Genomic DNA, 18302 nt, shown 5'->3' on the forward strand with positions numbered 1-18302 from the left:
TTCAGCCATACAGTTTCAGCTGTGTAGATTCAAAGAGACATTGCCAAACATTTCGTAGACATTGCAAATTGTTACCAGAGCAACATGCTGAAAAATTATTTTATAGGCAAGTAAATATGAGTTTAAATGCCAAACAGACACAGATCTATAACTTTAGCTGCACGATGCATGGTGAACACTATCTGGTAGGCCTGGGATCCTGTAACTAAGAAGTCTCCAGCAGCATTAAATCTGACATCTAATTTCACTCTCAAATAAAATGCATTTTAACCCAAAAGTAGAGTTTTCAACGCCCACCCCCAATTGGGGAGAAAGTTTCTAATTAGCAGTGATTATTTCTATAAAATTGTTTTCTGAATGTAAGGATTGGGACCGTGGTAATTAAAAACATATTACTTTCAAATGTGAAGCTGGTAGTTTTTTATTTCTTCCCTAACAAAGCTCTTCTCCTCATTTAATAGAGGGCTGAACTATGAGACATTCTGAGACATTGTTAATTTAATCATCCTATAAAATAAAGTGTGAGGTTTGGTTCCCTATGAAAGCAGCAGAGCCCATCTTTTACAGCCTGCACTGTTCTAAGTAAGACACATCTTATAACTCAAGAGATAGATAAACAAAAGTGCCCCAGGACAATACAACGTAATAGATAAACAAAAGTGCCCCAGGACAATGCAACGTAATAGATAAACAAAAGTGCCCCAGGACAATACAATATAAGTTTGTTTAAACCTGGCCTCATATCCTATATGCCAAGCTAGCCCAGTACTTGCAATTCTCCTGCTTTGGCTGCCCAAGTACTACAATTACAGGTGTATGCCTCTCCCCAACTCAACACAATGCAACCTCATATTGTGCTATGCTGTAAAAAGCATAGCATACACAACACTCCTGATGTCTCATTAGCAACTCCACATGCTAGACACATGTGAACACTGAGGATACCTGTGCTCCCAGCCCGTCTTGGGCAGGTTACCAACAAAGGTGAGAGCAGCAAGCTTCACAGAAAGACTGAGAAATATATCTCGGGCAAAGCAGGTAAGGAAAGTCTGGACTTGAGTCCAGAACTCATTATTATGCAAATAAAGAGAATCTACCCTTAAATGTAGAAATTCCTCATTTTTTATAGATGCAGGGAAAAATTAAAGTAATATTTAGCAGATCAAATCAAAGCACTATAATGCCTGAGAGCTGAGTGGTGTTAAGAAAATAATGTCATCAACAAAACCAGACACTGTAACTAAAGATGTAATTACCTCCGTCACACAAGCCAGGGTACTAAGAAGGGTGGAAATGCAAATGTTAGGAGCTAAATGAATTTTAAGTCAAAGTCTTCATAAATTTGAACAATTGTTAAATTAAATGCCACATATTATTTTCCTCACAATTACTTCCTCTAAGTTCCTGCATGCACCTTCAGATATGGAAAGCTCAAGAGACCCACACAGCCACCTTTCACAGAACAGTGCTCCTCTGTTTTGAAAACAGTCAATCCTATCCTTACTATTTCTGGGAAAAAAAAACAGTGCTCCCAAGTGGGGGAGGGCAAAGAGTTCTGACTAATACATGACTACATCTTTTTTTTTTTTTTTTTGCAGGTGTTGGGAGAATCAAATTAACACATAGCAACAGTTAGTGAGATATGACTTCATTTTCTGTAATAAACGCCAAGATCAAAACATGCCCAAGTCAAATTTCCTTGCAAGGTTCCCAGCAGGAGCCTTCCTCTTGTCTGTGATTTCCTCTCACCCAGCAGAACCAGGCTGAGTATGCGCATTTGCCACTAACACTAAGCAGCACTTCCTTAATCGCTCATTTCCAACAATTTATGGATCATCAGTGGCAAAAAACGAGCAAAAATAATGAAAGAATGCAATGAAAGCTCATGGAGTCCCAGGCTGGACTTCCTACTCACTTCTCTTTAAGATGGAGGCCTGAGACAAATTAGCCACTGAGGGGAAAAGTCATCTGGTCATAAAATACAGTACAAGGTCACTTTTATGTAAGTTTGCCAAAAGCGACATAAACCAGGGCAACCTCAAACTGTGACACAGGATAGAAACATATTAAAACGATCTTTGTTCCTCCTCTATTGTGCTGTCATGTTGCTTGGCTTTATGGACAGCCTGAGCCCAGCACAGAGCGCTTCGCCTCCACCTGGCCAGTGCAACTAATTAAGAGAGGAAGTGACCTCAGATTTTGTGCATTTTACTTTTATTATGAAAGCACTTTGTTTGAAGTTACAGGAGCTAACCTCTTAATCCTACAGATCATGTGCGAGGTTCTGGACACTCTAGGATGGCTGGATGGTTTGGATAATTGGTCAGGATGTTGCTGTCGTTATGTTAAGTTTTATGCCAGGACTTCAAATCAAAGATAGGCATTAAAGTAAAGGGCAATATAAATCTGCTACCAGAAAAGCCCTAGGCTTATGAATTAATCTGTCATTATATTTACATTACACTTACAAAACAACCATATGGTGAGATCTTTTCCCCACTTTAATTTTGTCTTTATATGGTTTTAATTCAAAAAACGATGGTAACATACAAAATGAATCAGATATATTCTTCTTTAAACACTAGTCAGTGGGTTAACCTCTGAAGTCATTATGAAATCAGAAAACATCACCTGGAGTTACTGCCAATAACCAAGAGCTCTTTTCTGAGCAGGAGAGGAAGAAAACACTGACCCAAGGCGATAGTCACAGCAGTGTGATCTGCACTAGCTGATTCCAACCCCTAAGACCCACTGACTCTCTCACACCAACTGAATGTCTTAAGTCAAAACAAATTCAGCATGGGCATTTCCTACCAGAGTTGAATTAAGATCCAAGCACAGAATCAGTTCAAACACACATGACCCAATGCCTAAGATAGTGCAAGTGAGTGACTGCAAAATAGTCTACACCTAAGAAATCTTACCGCAGGAGGAAGTTAAAATGCCTAAGATAAATGTCAAGCTTCTTACAAAAGAAAGAAAGAAAAAAAACACTTTTCAAAACTATGTTCTCTTAGAGTTGAGAATTCATAAAAGAAACAGTAAGGAGATGGCCCTAATAAAATAGCAACTCACCACAGTGTAAGAAGACAAAAGAAAGGCTACTTATGGCCCTTGGAGGATATGGCCAGCTCCCTGAACCTAAATGTCCTGTTTGAATTAACATAGCTGTTTAAATTAAAAACTACGTAAAAAATTCTGCTTCACAGGATTTTCAACTCAAGCTCTGCATCCATCCTGTAGCCAGTGGCCAATTTCCGCATCTCTGTACAATATGCAAGAAGCTGTTTTAAAATCAATTGCCCAGGGGAATCCATGGATGCATGGGGGGCCATGTGCCACTTTGAGAATATACCAGATGTAGACTCAGTAAAGCAGCCCAGGAGGGTGGCCACAAGGGAAAGAGAACTAGCCAGACTGTAAGTTTTTCATGACTCAAATCACTGGGTACATTCACACTAAGAAAGCTTCTACCCTCTGTCCAGTACCAGTCAGAAACAGATATGCCCAATGAAGTCAATCAGCAAACAGTTGTATAGGAGCATACATAACTACATGTACTCATCAGCCAGCTTTGTAAACACTTTGATGACTGTGGTCAATGACAGCATGAATAGCAGCCTTACAGTGAAGTTCACTGTTCTGATGTAGCCTCATAAGCTATATAGATGGCTGCTGCTTGAGAAACACTGAGGACCTGTGCAGATAACCCCAGTAGTCAAATGTCACACTAGATAGATTTCAAGCCATTACAGGGACATTCATTGCACAATGCCAACAGCCTTTATAGCTTTTCTGTAACTGATTTTAACACTGAAAAAAAAAATACATAAGCACTTTAAAATAACATTACTCACTTAATCTGAAAACTTTCTAAAACACATTCTACTAGGCTCTGTGGTACACCTTATCTTCTAGTAGCTTTTTGTCAAAGGATGCTACTCCTAATGCTTTGCCTCCACCCTCTCTACTTCAAAGTGTAGAAAATAATTTGGACTGTTCGACCACCTGATAATGTGTTATTACTCAGGGCTGGCTGCTGCTTTCGACAAGCACACTCATTAGCTGAGTGCATTTACAGACTACATACTTCTTAATTAAATCACTGTGCTAAGTAAAACAGCCCATTGAAGGTCTAGAGGGCTGGCCGTGTCCTTTCAAGACCTTTCATCTCTCTTTTATTTTTAATTGAATTTATCTATTTGCTTGTTTGTCAGGGGGCACCTGTGCCACAGTGCACATGTAGGGTCAAAGGACAACTTGCAGAAGTCAGTTCTCTCCTTCTACTGTGTGGTCCTGGGGACTGAACTCAGATCGTCAGTCTTGGCAGCAGGCACCTTTGCTCACTGAATCATCTTGCCAGCCCCTCTATCTTCTTACTATGGTGTAAGTTGCTATTTTCTTAGGGCCATCTCCTTAGCATCCTCCTCATAAATATTCAGGTCTAAGAAAATACAAATGGTTTTGAGAAAGTAAAAAAGTAAGTCCTAGTATGTGTGCTTTTACATAAATTGCCTCATTTAGTCATGAAAATGATACGGTAAAGAGCCAGATGTGGTGACACATGCCTTTAATCACAACATCAGAAGGTAGAGGCAGGTAGATCTCTCTGAGCTCCAGGCCAGCCAAAGTTACATAGTGAGACCTTGTTTCAGAAAACAAACAAACAAAATACTGCAGCAGAGTAAATATTACTGCTGTGCCACATACACAGAAAGAGAATGTACAGTTCAGAGGAAGTAACTCAGCCAGCAGTCTGACTGTTAACCCTAACACACCCTCAAATCCCCCTCTCCTTAGTGTCAGTTTAGCCAGGCCTCCCAGACACCATTAACTCTCCCCACTCTACCTCCAAGCCACAGAATCTCTTGCCATCCTTAGCATTAAGAAACAAATTCTTTATATTGGTTTCTACAATACCCTAGATTCCCAGGTGGACGATAGTCACCCTGGCCTCTACCTGCTGGCCTCTACCTGCTGGCCTCTACCTGCTAGCCTCTACCTCCTGGCCTCTATCTGCAGTGATATTTTTATCTGTGTCCCCCAATAAAACTTATCTGAGGATCAGAGGAAAAAGCTAGCCACTATACTAAACATAGAAGTCAGGCAATGGTAGCACACGCCTTTAATCCTATCACTCAGGAGGCAGGGATCTGTCTGGATCTCTGTGAGTTCAAGGCCACACTGGGAACAGAGTCAGGTGTGGTGGCACATGCCTTAAACTCCAATACTAGTTAACCATGGAAGTCTGGAGGTCTGTACAAACAGGAAGTGACAGAGCTGGGCAGGAAGAGGAAGTGATGTAGCGGAACAGAGAGCAAATGAGATAGCAGAACAGAAAGGCATATATGTGTGGGTATATAGGAAGCAGGTCTCTTTGGAGACTGGGGTGTCGGTGAGGTGAGATTAGCTTGTGGCTTTTCCTAGTCCTCTGATCTCTCAGGTTTTCACCCCTATATCTGGCTTCAGGTTTTTATTTAATAAGACCTTTTAGCAATCCATCTACATCTACCTCCTGGCCTCTACCTGCTGGCCTCTTTTTAAATCTCTTGTGGCTGGGAATCAAATGGCCCTTTCACAGGGGTCACCTAAGACCAACTGAAAACACAGATATTTATATTACAATCCATAACAGTAGCAAAATCATAGTTATGAAATAGCAAGGAAAATAACTTATGGTTGGGGGTCATCACAACATGAGGAACTTTCTTAAAAGGTCACAGCATTAGGAAAGTTGAGAACCACTGGTCTAAGTGGAGCAGCACAAAAGGTGATGTTTCTGGGTTTGCCAACAGGTCTTAATTCCAGAGGCTATTGTTAATTATGCCTCACAAGTTGTAGATGAGTCCCTTTCCTGGCTGGTCAGTGCAGACAGGGCAGAAGCAAGGACTGTCCAAATCACAGGCTACCTTAAGTCATGATCTATTTAGTTAACAACTACATCTTCATAAGGAGTGTGAACTGAGCAGATATTCCTGGGACACCAAACAAGAATAACAGTGAAGCAACAGTTTACACCTGTTGCTTGCACTTAATTATTGTTAGTACACAGGCAGCGTTAGGAAGAGGAGGAACTATGCATACAGCAGACATTAGTGGGTGGTTTTAGTGAGTCTACACATCTATGCCTACACATCTGTGCTGTGCTGCCTGCATGACCCTCTCCCCAACAGTGCTTGGCACTGGGTGGCACATGTGCTTCACAGTACTCCTTTCCTTGATGACAAATGAGAAACACTGAAATGCAGGCCACTCACTACACTTAAATGAAATGGTAGGTGCAAAAACCCTCCAGAAAATCTCTTTTCAGCTCCCTATTGTCTACAGCATAAAACCTAAACTACTTGCCATAGCTGAAGCCTCCAGGACCTTACCCTGATGCTCCCTGTGCCCCTAACTGCTCCCCATCTTCTAGCACTCAACAATTCAATCAGAACTCAAGACCACAAGACAAGCCTTGAAAGTCACTCTTACAAGCCATGCTCATCATCAAGGCTCAGCCCCATCCCAGCTGGCTGCCTCCTCTGTGCTTGCCCCAAGATCAACACACCACTTCTGTTAGTGGTTCCCACAGTTCCTCAGCACATGTCAAGCTATGGCTTATTTGTATGCATTGCTGATTACCCCCCACTGTCTGTCCCTTGAGTGCAGAGTCTAAGCTCTTCATGAGCGACCCCAGCAAGCTCCTTTAAGGGCAGTAACTCAGACTTAGAGCTGCCCTGTGGCCTCGGGTTTCAGGAGATGCCTCCCCTTTCTTCACGTGCTCTAATAGCACAGCTCCTCTGCTGTCAGCATTTCTTGGCCCTTCTGTCTTTCCTTTCCACAGTCTGTCCTTGGCCATCTCCTCTTTCTTGCTAGCTTCCTTGTGCTTTCCGGTGTGGGACTACAAAGAGAAGAGTACCCTTTAGGAACATCAGGTGTCATGCCACTGCTATTTTATACATGGGGCCTTTAGACAATTTAATAGTAGTCAATATCTTTGGGCCTCAGTTGTAGCCATATACAAGGAGAATTTGAACCAAATCAGTGATAAGACCTTGTATAATTCCCTCAAGAAACTATAAATAGTAAAGCAGCTTTCTTTTTTGTTTGTTTGTTTGGTTGGTTGGTTTTTTTCAAGACAGGGTTTTTCTTTGTAGCCCTGACTGTCTTGGAACTTGCTCTGTAAACAAGGCTGGCCTGGTATTCCGAGATCCACCTGCCTCTTGCCTCCCAAGTGATGGAACTAAAGGTGTGTGCCACCACACCCAGCTATAGTAACCTTTTTAATTAAAACAAAGTAATTCTTTCCTATTTAACTGTCAATCTTTTTTTTTTTTTTTTTTTGGTTTTTCGAGACAGGGTTTCTCTGTGTAGCTTTGCGCCTTTCCTGGAACTCGCTTTGGAGACCAGGCTGGCCTCGAACTCACAGAGATCCGCCTGCCTCTGCCTCCCGAGTGCTGGGATTAAAGGCGTGCGCCACCACCGCCCGGCTAACTGTCAATCTTAACACATAAGGATAAAAAATAATTCCAACATTAAAAAAGCCAGTTTCCGCCGGGCGGTGGTGGCGCACGCCTTTAATCCCAGCACTCGGGAGGCAGAGCCAGGCGGATCTCTGTGAGTTCGAGGCCAGCCTGGGCTACCAAGTGAGCTCCAGGAAAGGCGCAAAGCTACGCAGAGAAACCCTGTCTCGAAAAACCAAAAAAAAAAAAAAAAAAAAAAAAAAAAAAAAAAAAAAGCCAGTTTCCACCTGGCAGTGATGGCACACACCTTTAATCCCAGCACTTGAGAGGCAGAGCCAGGTGGACCTCTGAGAGTTCAAAGCCAGCCTGGTCTACAGAATGAGATCCAGGACAGGCACCAAAACTACTCGGAGAAACCCTGTCTCAAAATACCAAAAAATAGGGCCGGGCGGTGGTGGCGCACGCCTTTAATCCCAGCACTCGGGAGGCAGAGCCAGGCGGATCTCTGTGAGTTCGAGGCCAGCCTGGGCTACCAAGTGAGTTCCAGGAAAGGCGCAAAGCTACACAGAGAAACCCTGTCTCGAAAAACCAAAAAAAAAAAAAAAAAAAAAAAACCAAAAAATAAAAAGCCAGTTTTCTCAATTTGGAGCTTGATAGCAAAACACAATCCATTCTCATCTCAGTACATTTACTAAATAGGAAGTCAGCTGCAGTGTTCACATCTGAAGCAACAAGGTCAGTCTACAAAAGCACCTGACTTCTCAGTGGCCCTTCCCTGTGTCGCTCAGACTATCAAGTGTTAAACAATCGCATTCCCAAGACCCCATATCAACGGCGCTCCTTTGACAGCATAACTAAACTGAAACAGCACAGTTAACAGCAGATCCCTAGACAACGATGACACACAAATTCATGAGGCATTCTATACTTTGTAAAGTTATGTGAGGGGGGCTGGAGATGGGTTTCAGTCAGCAAAGTATTTGCCATATAAGCATGAGGACTTAGTTCAAATCCCTAGCACTCATGTAAAACCTGGTACAGTGGTGTGTATTTGTAACTTCAGTGTAGAGACAGAGATAGGCAGATCCTTCGAGCTCACTGGCCAACCAGCTGAGTGAAGTTGATGAGTTCTAGATTCTCAAAAAAATAAGGTGAAAGGAAACTGTGAAAGACACCCAATTTTGATCTCTGTCCTCTACACATCGATGAACCTGCACAAACACACTGCAAACACACACACACACAAATGCACATATGTCACATACCAAAAAGAGGGGAAACAAGTTATGTGAAATAAAAAGCAATAATCCACATAGATTATAACTTCCCATATCAAATTCATAAGATGGATAAGCACAATTCACTCCATATACTGCAACAGGAATAGAAGTAAAAATCAGAAAGGTGTAGGGTACCTCAACTCTAACACTAGCTCACTCTTTCAAGTATTTACCTAAATCTTTTCATTATATTCCAAAGTTTATGGTGGGACGCTCTGTATTCAAAGTCAGATCAGCCATCCCCTCCTATAAAGTCACAGCATGTTTCAGATGTTCTCAGAAAGCTTCCCAGGATGTTCACTTCCAGGTCTTCCATGTTCATGGAAGATGAACCACTCTCAGTACTTAGGCATCTGCCTACTGCAGAGGACTTGACTGTACGATATGCTACTGTCCTGAAAATACGACATTTGAAATAGCTTTCATACATCAAAAGATGTATGTTAGGGGCTGGAGAGATGGCTCAGTGGTTAAGAGTAGTGACTGCTCTTCCAGAGGACCCAGCTTCAAGTACCAGCACCCACATGGCAGCTAACAATTGTTCGTAACTACAAGAGCTGACACCCTCACACAGACATACATGCAAGCAAAACACCAATGCACATAATATACAAATAAATAAATTATTTTTCAAAAAAGATATACTTTCAGTGCATCCTATTGGGCTCTAAAGTATATGAGGCCTCCTAGAAAGGCCTAATACCTGTGATGTCAGGCTATCAGTTCCACAAGAAACAATCCTCCAGGGGGATGTGTACCATAAATGTACTTCCTGCTGTGTACACAGGTAATTCACTATGTAATATTATTAATATTATTAACAACAATGTGTTAATATTATTATATAGTAATTCAACTGCTTGTTAAATCAAGTTCTAGTAATATGAGTGATGTTTAATTCGTCATTTAACAAATTTAATCCAAATTCAATTTACTTACCTTTTTCAGGCCCGCAAAACCTTCTGATTCCAGAAAGAAAAATGCAAAGGGCATCAACACAAATAAACAAAGGTTGGAAAATAAAGAAGCAAGATTCCACAAGCCTATAAAGATGACAATAAGAAAATCAGATTAGCTGTTGACACGTCATTTCAAAGTTCACTAAATTGTGATGCTCATCAAGATCTATATTTTTAATAGTAAAAACCAATACCTATTTGAAATGACTATCTAAACTTGGCACTTAGAAAATAATTATATATTTATTTTAAACATTTTTATCTGTGATTTGTACCTACTGGCAAAAGCCCATATAGAAACTAGCTACTTTTCCTTACTCCCCCAAGTAAATTAACCAAAAATCTCAAAAATACAGAGATCCAAAAACACAAATCTTTAGGTGTATCAGCACTGAAAATATTTAAATTAGAGCCCCTGGCTTATCATTCAGTAGATACAAGGTCCACACCAAGCATTTCATACAGGCAACCCATTTAAGCCAAACAAGACAGCCTAGAGGAAAGCAGCACCTCCTGAACCCCAGGAGCCCAGCACTGCTCTAAGTGTCCTGCAGACCTTCTACAAACTCAGTTCTAGGCACAGGAGTCCCTGAGCAGCAGCACTGCTGACCCACAGGACTGCAGTGGAGGCTGTCACCTGCCAAGCTGCAGGGCATCGAAGTATCAAGGCAGACTACCTGGAATCCTGAAAACCACATCACAGGAGTTCTAGCAAACCATTCCAAGTGGGAAAGAAAATGTGACCCAGGTGGGCAAGCTCACAGAGCCATTTCCCTTTTGGTCATGTTATACCACAAAAAAATGGCAATAAAAATAAGAATACATTCAGAAAGTGACACTTTCAGGTACATCATTGGCAGAGTGTTTGGCCCAACATCTATTATTTTTAATAGGAAAAATATTAAAATTCAAAATTAAGTTTCAAAATGATGGCTGTAATCTTTAAAATGGAGTCAAAGTTAAAAGTTATACAAATTCATTCAGAACACTGCATTAATTAAAAGTACCAACTCAAACTCCCCACTGCCATAGCATAAGTTAACATGTGTGCACAGTCACCCTGCTCCTAGGACAGTGTGGAAGACAAGGAGTTAAACTCCTGAACACTTGTATCACTTATCTAGAGATATTCATTTATTTTAGTAGATAAGATAATTAATAACATCAATTCATAGTTTCTTATCCAGAAATCTAGGTTTAATGTACATATAATACACATTTAATCTTTTCAAGATCAAAAAAATAGTTAGAAATCAATGTTTTTCTTTTATTTTTTGAGACCACATCACATGTATCCCAAGCTGGTCTTGAACTCTCTATATAACTCAAGATGACTCTTAATCCTTCTGCCTCCACTTCCTGAGTGCTGGGATCAAAGGCATGCACCACAACACCTGATTAAGGGTGCTGGGACTGGAACCCAGGGTCTCATGCATATCAAACAAGCACTCTACTAACTGAACAACATCCTCAGCTCCTGTCTTAACATCTTTTAGTGGAAAAACTAATTTGAACTTCTTAAAGTAAAAATTGCTTTTTAATACTTTTATATGTTCTGAGAGACCTTAAAGAAAAAGAAAAAAGTTAAGGCCAAACAAACACACCTCTAACCCATATACTAGGGAGGCCAACCAGGAAAGCCACTAGGGATCACAAGCTCAGGGTCAACCTGGAAAACTTAGGGGAAACTGCCTCAAAAAATAAAAAAAAATAAATAAAAGTTTTGTTCTTTTCTTTACTGACGAGCTCTAATGACAGTCCCCAGGAAGGGCATGTAGAATGAGGAGAACGAAATGTACACATCTAAAGCAGACTTGATGGCGCAACCTTGCTAGGTTCCAGGCTCCTCACCTAAGGCTTTAATGACATATGTATGGCCATCATTAGCATTAAATGAAATAAGGCATGGCTGACAACTGGTCCAATGCCTCCAAGAACAAGAACTTCATGCTTTTCTGTTTTTATTAACATCACTTCCCCAGAGGCAACTGATTTGCAGGACTGGTAGTTCCTAGCATGCTAGGCTCACCACTTTCTTGTTGGGGAATATTATTTTAAGGTGTGTTACTTTTGTTTATGTTGCATTTGTTTAACTCTGTGAAGCTGTGTTACTTTGCCTGCCTAAAACACCTGATGGTATAATAAAGAGCTAAACTGCCGATAGCAAGGCAGGAGAAAGGATAGGTGAGGCAGGCAGACAGAAATATAGAAGAGAAATCTGGGAGGAAGGAAAGGAGTAGCCAGAGAAGGAGGAGGACTCCAGGGACCAGCCACCCAGCTACACAGCAAGCCAAGGAGTAAGAGTAAGATTTGTAGAAGTAAGAGAACAGGAAAAGCCCAGAGGCAAAAGACAGAATAATTTAAGTTAAGGAAAGCTGGCAAGAAACAAGCCAAGCTAAGGCCAGACATTTATAAGTAAGAATACACCTTCATGTGTAATTTATTTGGGAGCTGGGTGGCAGGCACCACAAAAGGGCAAAAACACCACCACTCTCTGCCTTTTCCTTTCCTTTCCTGTTTCTTTTCCCCTCACCCCACTGAGGTATATCAACTCCTGGTTTTCATTACTAGCAATCTACATGTGTCTGTCCACACTCTCCCCAGACCTAACCTACTCTGAGTAAAGAGTTCAAGACACAATTTTTCAGGAACTGTATCTAAAGAAAGAATAAATGGGCCTGGATCAAAGCTGGATGTCAGGTCCAATTCATAAACTTTTGTGTGTGATTTCTGGTTCCTATTTTGGCTGTACAACATTATTTTCTTTAAGGCTTTCCAGATATATGAAGTAGGAAAATGATTACTATTATATAAATTATTACATCTTTTAGACACATCTAGTGTTGATATGCAGCTTTAGGTATGGTGGAAAACAGAGAAACAGCAATTTTAAATAACCTGTGTTATTGAAGATGTCAGATGTCAAGGATCATATTCAACTTAGAGGAAACAGTTTTTAATGCAATCAGAAAAGAAACTACCTGTATCTGTTAAGAACCTATGGTAGCAACACAGGGCAGCACTCAATCCTTCAACAAGTGTTCTTGTTCTACAATCAACCTCAGGTTCAGAAATGCCAGATCAGGGCTGAAAAGATGGCTCAGCAGTTAAGAGAACTTGCTACTCTTTCGGAAAACCCAGGTTCAATACCCATCACCCACATGGTGGCTCACAACCACCTCTAACTCCAGTTCCAAGGGACCCAATACCCTCTTCTGGCCTCCACTGGTACCTGCCTCTGTGGGCACAGGCACACACATGGTACAAAGACAAACATGCAGACAAAACAGTTATATATATATATATATATATGTAAAAATAGTTCTTTTTTTAAATGCAAAACTGAAAGAAAAAAAGAAAAGCCAGAAAATAACTATACTGCACTTCCTAATTTGTAGAATATATATATATATAATTTAAATTTCCTAAACTTCTCATACTAATTCCACATTATCTGCTATTTTTCTTGTTAATGTGCAGGATGTATATGTGTGCCATATACATGCAGGAGCCCTCAGAGGACAAAAAAGGATGCGGGTCCCTAAGAACTTGAGTTACATGTAATTGTGAGCCACCATGTAGATGCTGGAAATCAAACCTGGCTCCTCTGACAGAATAGCAAGTGCTCTTAACCATTGAGTCATCTCTCCAGCTCCATGTCTGCAATTTTATAATGAGAAATTTCCACATCCAAGCTCCAATGCATCATATTGCTCTTCATCATTTAAGTCCTAAACTCTATCCTTGGACTTAAATTTAATTGTCAATGTAAAACGAAGAAAACCACAGTGTGTACAAAAAAAATAAAAAATAAAGCATGTTCATCTTAATAGTCCCACTGAGCCATAGAGTATACACAGTGCTCTGGTTCAGATGCAGTTTGAATGTACCTCCCCACGTGCCCAAGTCTGGGAAGTCTGTTGTCCAGGGTAGCAATTTTGAAGTGGTAGAATCTTTAAGAAGCAAGGCCTCCTGGGAGATGATTAGATTCTAAAGAGCAATATGAAGGGACTAACACTTTTCTCATGGGAGTACATCCTCCTTCTTACAGGAAGTCATTGTAAAGAGAGGCCACTCCATTAGCATAGTATATTCTGTGCACAGCTAACTACTTCTCTGGTAGGTGAGAATCAGGAACAGGACACTCATGAGGAGACTCATGTTCCTGAACTGCCAGAAATATAAAGCAAACACTTCTTTCTAAAGAACCAACCCCAGATATTGTTACAGCCACATATATAAGTCTGACTAATCGACAAAGTGTACAGCTTGGCAAGTGTTGGCTCTATACCCACAAACAGATAACTGGATGCACCTATTGCCCCAGACATTTCCACAAACCCTTACAGAATCTGTGCCTCCCATCTTTTCTTTATCGCCTTACTCACCCCAGCCAACCACTGGCTCTATACTTCGGAGAAAAAAAAATAGGTTTTCTACAATTTTTGTGTAAATGGATCATGTAGCTTTTGTTGTTTTCTTGTTCTGGCTTCTGTCACTATGATTCGTGTCCCCAGCACAGAGCATAGCAAGCCCTTACTGAAATGGCCCAGCTGTAGATGTCATCTGAGTTGCCCCCACCTTGTGGTGATTACAAATGAAGCTGTCATTAACTCTGCATTCCACACTTTACAATGGACACAGACTTTCACTTTGGGTAAGTGTGCAGCAGAGGATGGAAGAGGATGGGAGCTGTGTGTTTGACATTTCAAGAAACTGAAAAAATGTTTTCCTAGTTGGTTGTATTTACCATTCTCACCAGCAAAGGAAAGTTCTTCACATGCCCTGAAAACAAACCCTTTAACAGGTATGAGATCTGCAGGTACTCTTTCCCAGTCCATGAGTTGTTTTACAAATCAAAGAACAGTTTACCAAATTTAACAAAGCCAAATTCATGAACTTTTTCTTGATCTAGATCTTGATCCTGATATTACCTGAGATATAGTGGTGCAGCCCAGAGTCAGAGACTCTCCTGTTTGCTTCTGTACTTTTTGTGGTTTTACAATTTACATTTAAGTCTATAATCCTTCAAGCCACTTCTTTATGTGATGCCAGGTACAGACTAAAGGTCCATTTTTGTCTATGAGTATCCAACTGTTGCAATTCTATTTGTTAAAAATATCCTTTACCCACTAATTTTTATCTCTGTACCTTTGTCAAAAGTCAGTCAGCAATACATGTGTATACACTCTTGGACTCTACCCTGCTGGGTTGACCACTGCTCTGTCTTTATGCTGCTACCACACTATCTTGATCATCACAGACTGAAAACTGTATTGAAGTAGGAAATCCTCCAATATTATTCAGGCCATTGAAAATTCATTGAATTCTCATCTAAACTTTAAATCAGTTTATCAGTTTCTACCTGCCTTAGTTAAGATTTCTGTTGCTGTGAAGAGACACCATGACCACAGCAACTCTTTCTTACAAAGGAAACATTTAATTGGGATGGCTTGCTTACAGTTTCCGAGTTCAGTCCATTATCACCATAGTGGGTAGTATGGAGGCATGCAGGCAGGTGTGGAGCTGAAGCTAAGAGTGCTACATCTTCCAGGCAACAGGAAGTCAGCTGAGGGAAGCTTGAGCAAAAGAGACCTCAAAGCCCACCCCACCCCCCAGTGACACACTTCCTCCACACCTCCTAATAGTGCCACTCCCTTTGGTGGCTATTTTCTTTCAAACCACCACACCACCCAAAATGCCTATTGGGATTTTGACAGGCATTGTGTTGAATCTATAGATTAATGAGAGGGAGGATTGGTCTCTTAACATTATTATGGACAAAATATAATCAAACTCACAAACTGGAACCCTTGTTCCCAGTGTAATGACATCAGGATGCAGAGCTTTGGAGAGGGTGTAACCCCTGCAAGAAAACAGGGAACTAGACTATCTTAGACATAACAACGAATGGCTGCAGAGCCTCCCTTGTATGGGGTCCTACAACACTGTCCAATGCCTGCTGCCACTGGTATTCATTTTTGGGAAAAAGACCACTTAGAAAAGATTCATGTTTTCTATATTCTCAAGACAAAGAAATGCTTTAAACTGAAACGACAGCTTCTCTAGCTTATAATGGACTAAACAAAGGCCACTCTCTCAATAAAATCCTTACACAAAATAGATAAACCACTTGCGAGAACCCAAAAGTCAGATATTTACATTAACTCCAAAAATAGCATAGAAACAGAAATTTGGAGACAAAAATTATCTCACTCAAAAGCAAATTTCTTTTTGTTTGAAGAGTTTCAATGAATTCCCCTCACACACAAATTCCCTAAGTCACAATGACACACCTGGAACTTGACTGCAGGTGTCTTTCTCTCTCCACGACTCTATGCCAAATGTACTATTCTGGGGAGGGGGGGGCATCATAAACTTAATTTCATTATTTTTATCTACCAAAAGAAGACATTAGTTTCATAACATTTTATTCAGGACATATTGAACAGGTTAGCCCATTAATTCTGTCCATTGGCATAAAACAAAGTGCTTAACTGAGCCCATGACTTAAGCCAATAGCACACACACATACACAAAGCCTCCCTAAAACACCTTTAAAATTTAAAGATGTTTTAAAATTCCATTTCAAGAGCCTGGGGAGACAGCTCACTTGGTAAAGGGCTTGTTCGGCAAGCAGGAAGACCTGAGTTCCAGCCCCAGCATCCATAGAAAAATCCAGGTGGTGTGAAATACACTTGTAATCCCAGAGCTGGAAGAGTGGAGATGAGTGGATCCCCAGGCTTACTGACCAGAAGCCTAGCCTACTCTAATTGGTGAGATTCAAGCCAATAAAGACTCTGTCTTTAAAAAAAAAAAAAAAAAAAAAAAAAAAAAAAAAAAAAAAAGGATGGCTCCTGAGTAATAACACCAGCTGAGATTGACCTCTGACCTCCACATGTATGCATGTGCACACAGAGCACCTACACAAATATACAAGCACACACCAAAATACTTTTCAATTCAATTTTAAGAACACAACACACTAGATATATTCTATGTACCTAGCGCACTCAGTATCTTGGCCAAGAATAAGGTATTCACCCTATCTGCAATTTAAAGGACCTTACCAGTCTTTACAGCAGTAATCTGAGGGAAAAGCACTTTACATGTGACAACCAGAGTTTGGACCACTGAGTTGTCATGACCTTGAAAGGGCTTCAACTCTGTCCCTGGGCTTTCTCCTGTTAAATGGGTTACAACTCTGGCTCTTAGCAAGAATAGAAGAGAAACAGCACCCAAATTTTTAAATGAAGGTTAAAAAAAATGAAAAATTCTAATGTTCCAGCACTCAGATAAAGTAAGGACAAGAAAATGGTGTGAACTATAGCTAAAACTAGTTAACTCTTTCCTTACCATTCTCATTAATTTTACTCAAAAAGCCTTACACTACAAAAAAATAAAAATAAAAATAAAAAAATAAATAAAAAAAAAACACAACTATACATTATGACATTAAAAACACAAAAGTGACGGTGACAAAAAGCTAAGCGGGATTGGGAACTGATTCAGTGTGTTAAGTTCACTCACTGTGCAAACGTGATACCTGCGTTTGAATCCGAGCACCCACACAAGAAGCCAGGCATGGCTTTTCCTCCCTGTAACCCAGCACTGGAGCACAGAGACAGGGCATCCCAGGGCCTTCCTGCCCAGCCGGCCCACTGAAACAACTGCACTTCCAATTCAGGGAGAAACCCTGTCCCAAGGAAATAAGGTGGAAGATGATAAAGGAAGACAGCTGGTCCAGCTCTGGCTGGTGCATACACACCACACACATGTACATCCACACATACATACAAACAAGCACGAAAACAACTAAGTATTTTAAACTAAGCATAAAAAACAATTGCCAAGAGCTACATAAGTTATTAACAACACAAACACAGCAGACTGGGGACTTTTCTTCCTTTCTATCTTCTACATAAATCTTCTAGAAGAGGCACAGAGTACTCCAAAATTCATGAGGTGTATATTTCACCACCTTTGTGACACGCCCGAATCCCCGTATCCCTGTATCACGTAAGTTTCCTCATACAGTGCAATGAAAGGGCAGAAAACAACAAAGGTAAGCGGAGCTAGAGACCCAGTCCAGGCTCTCTGCTGCTAGCTACACTGTCCACACCATTCAAACATCAACCTCAGAAAAACTACCAAATATAAGTATGTGAATGCTAATGTCTACTATATTTTCATAAGCAGAAAAAATTGTCATTTGTAGCACAGAAAGAGGCCTTTTATTCTTATTATTGATCTATACACACACATATTTCCAGAACAAGAAATCAAAATTCTTCTATGCAGGTCAAAAGCCAAAAAAGTAAAATTTGCCTTAGGCAAAAACTCACAGATGAAAACTAATAATGATAAGTACTCTAGCCAATTCACTTACTTCAAACTCAGGGCTAGCTTGGTCAATGAAGTGTTCACTGCATGAGTATGAGGACCTAAATTTAATCTCCAAAAACACTGCAAAAGTGCCGGAAGTGGTGGCACATACTTGTAATCCCAGGGTCAGGGGGTAGAAACAGAAAGTTCATCAGAAGTTTGGCTTTCAGCATGGGCTATGCAGCAAATTCCAGGCCGCCCAGCCAGGCCTATGTGGTGAAACCCCATTTCAA

The 18302-nt window shown here is 40.7% G+C and overlaps 1 protein-coding gene across 9 annotated transcripts in view; it reads right to left on the minus strand.

Annotated features, from left to right (window-relative positions):
- Lmbr1 (limb development membrane protein 1) overlaps positions 1-18302 on the minus strand; it is a 128276-nt gene that overhangs the window by 74843 nt on the left and 35131 nt on the right. For 6 of the 9 annotated variants that reach the window (XM_076566718.1, XM_042273296.2, XM_042273295.2 and 3 more), the window contains one exon: positions 9665-9768. The exons of the other annotated variants lie outside the window; for them this stretch is intronic. In XM_076566718.1, the coding sequence (XP_076422833.1) occupies positions 9665-9768 (104 nt within the window). Of the gene's footprint in view, positions 1-9664; positions 9769-18302 lie in introns of those variants that run through there. 9 annotated transcript variants of the gene reach the window in all.

Source organism: Peromyscus maniculatus, chromosome 3 (genome assembly GCF_049852395.1).
Source record: "Peromyscus maniculatus bairdii isolate BWxNUB_F1_BW_parent chromosome 3, HU_Pman_BW_mat_3.1, whole genome shotgun sequence".
NCBI lineage: Eukaryota > Metazoa > Chordata > Mammalia > Rodentia > Cricetidae > Peromyscus > Peromyscus maniculatus.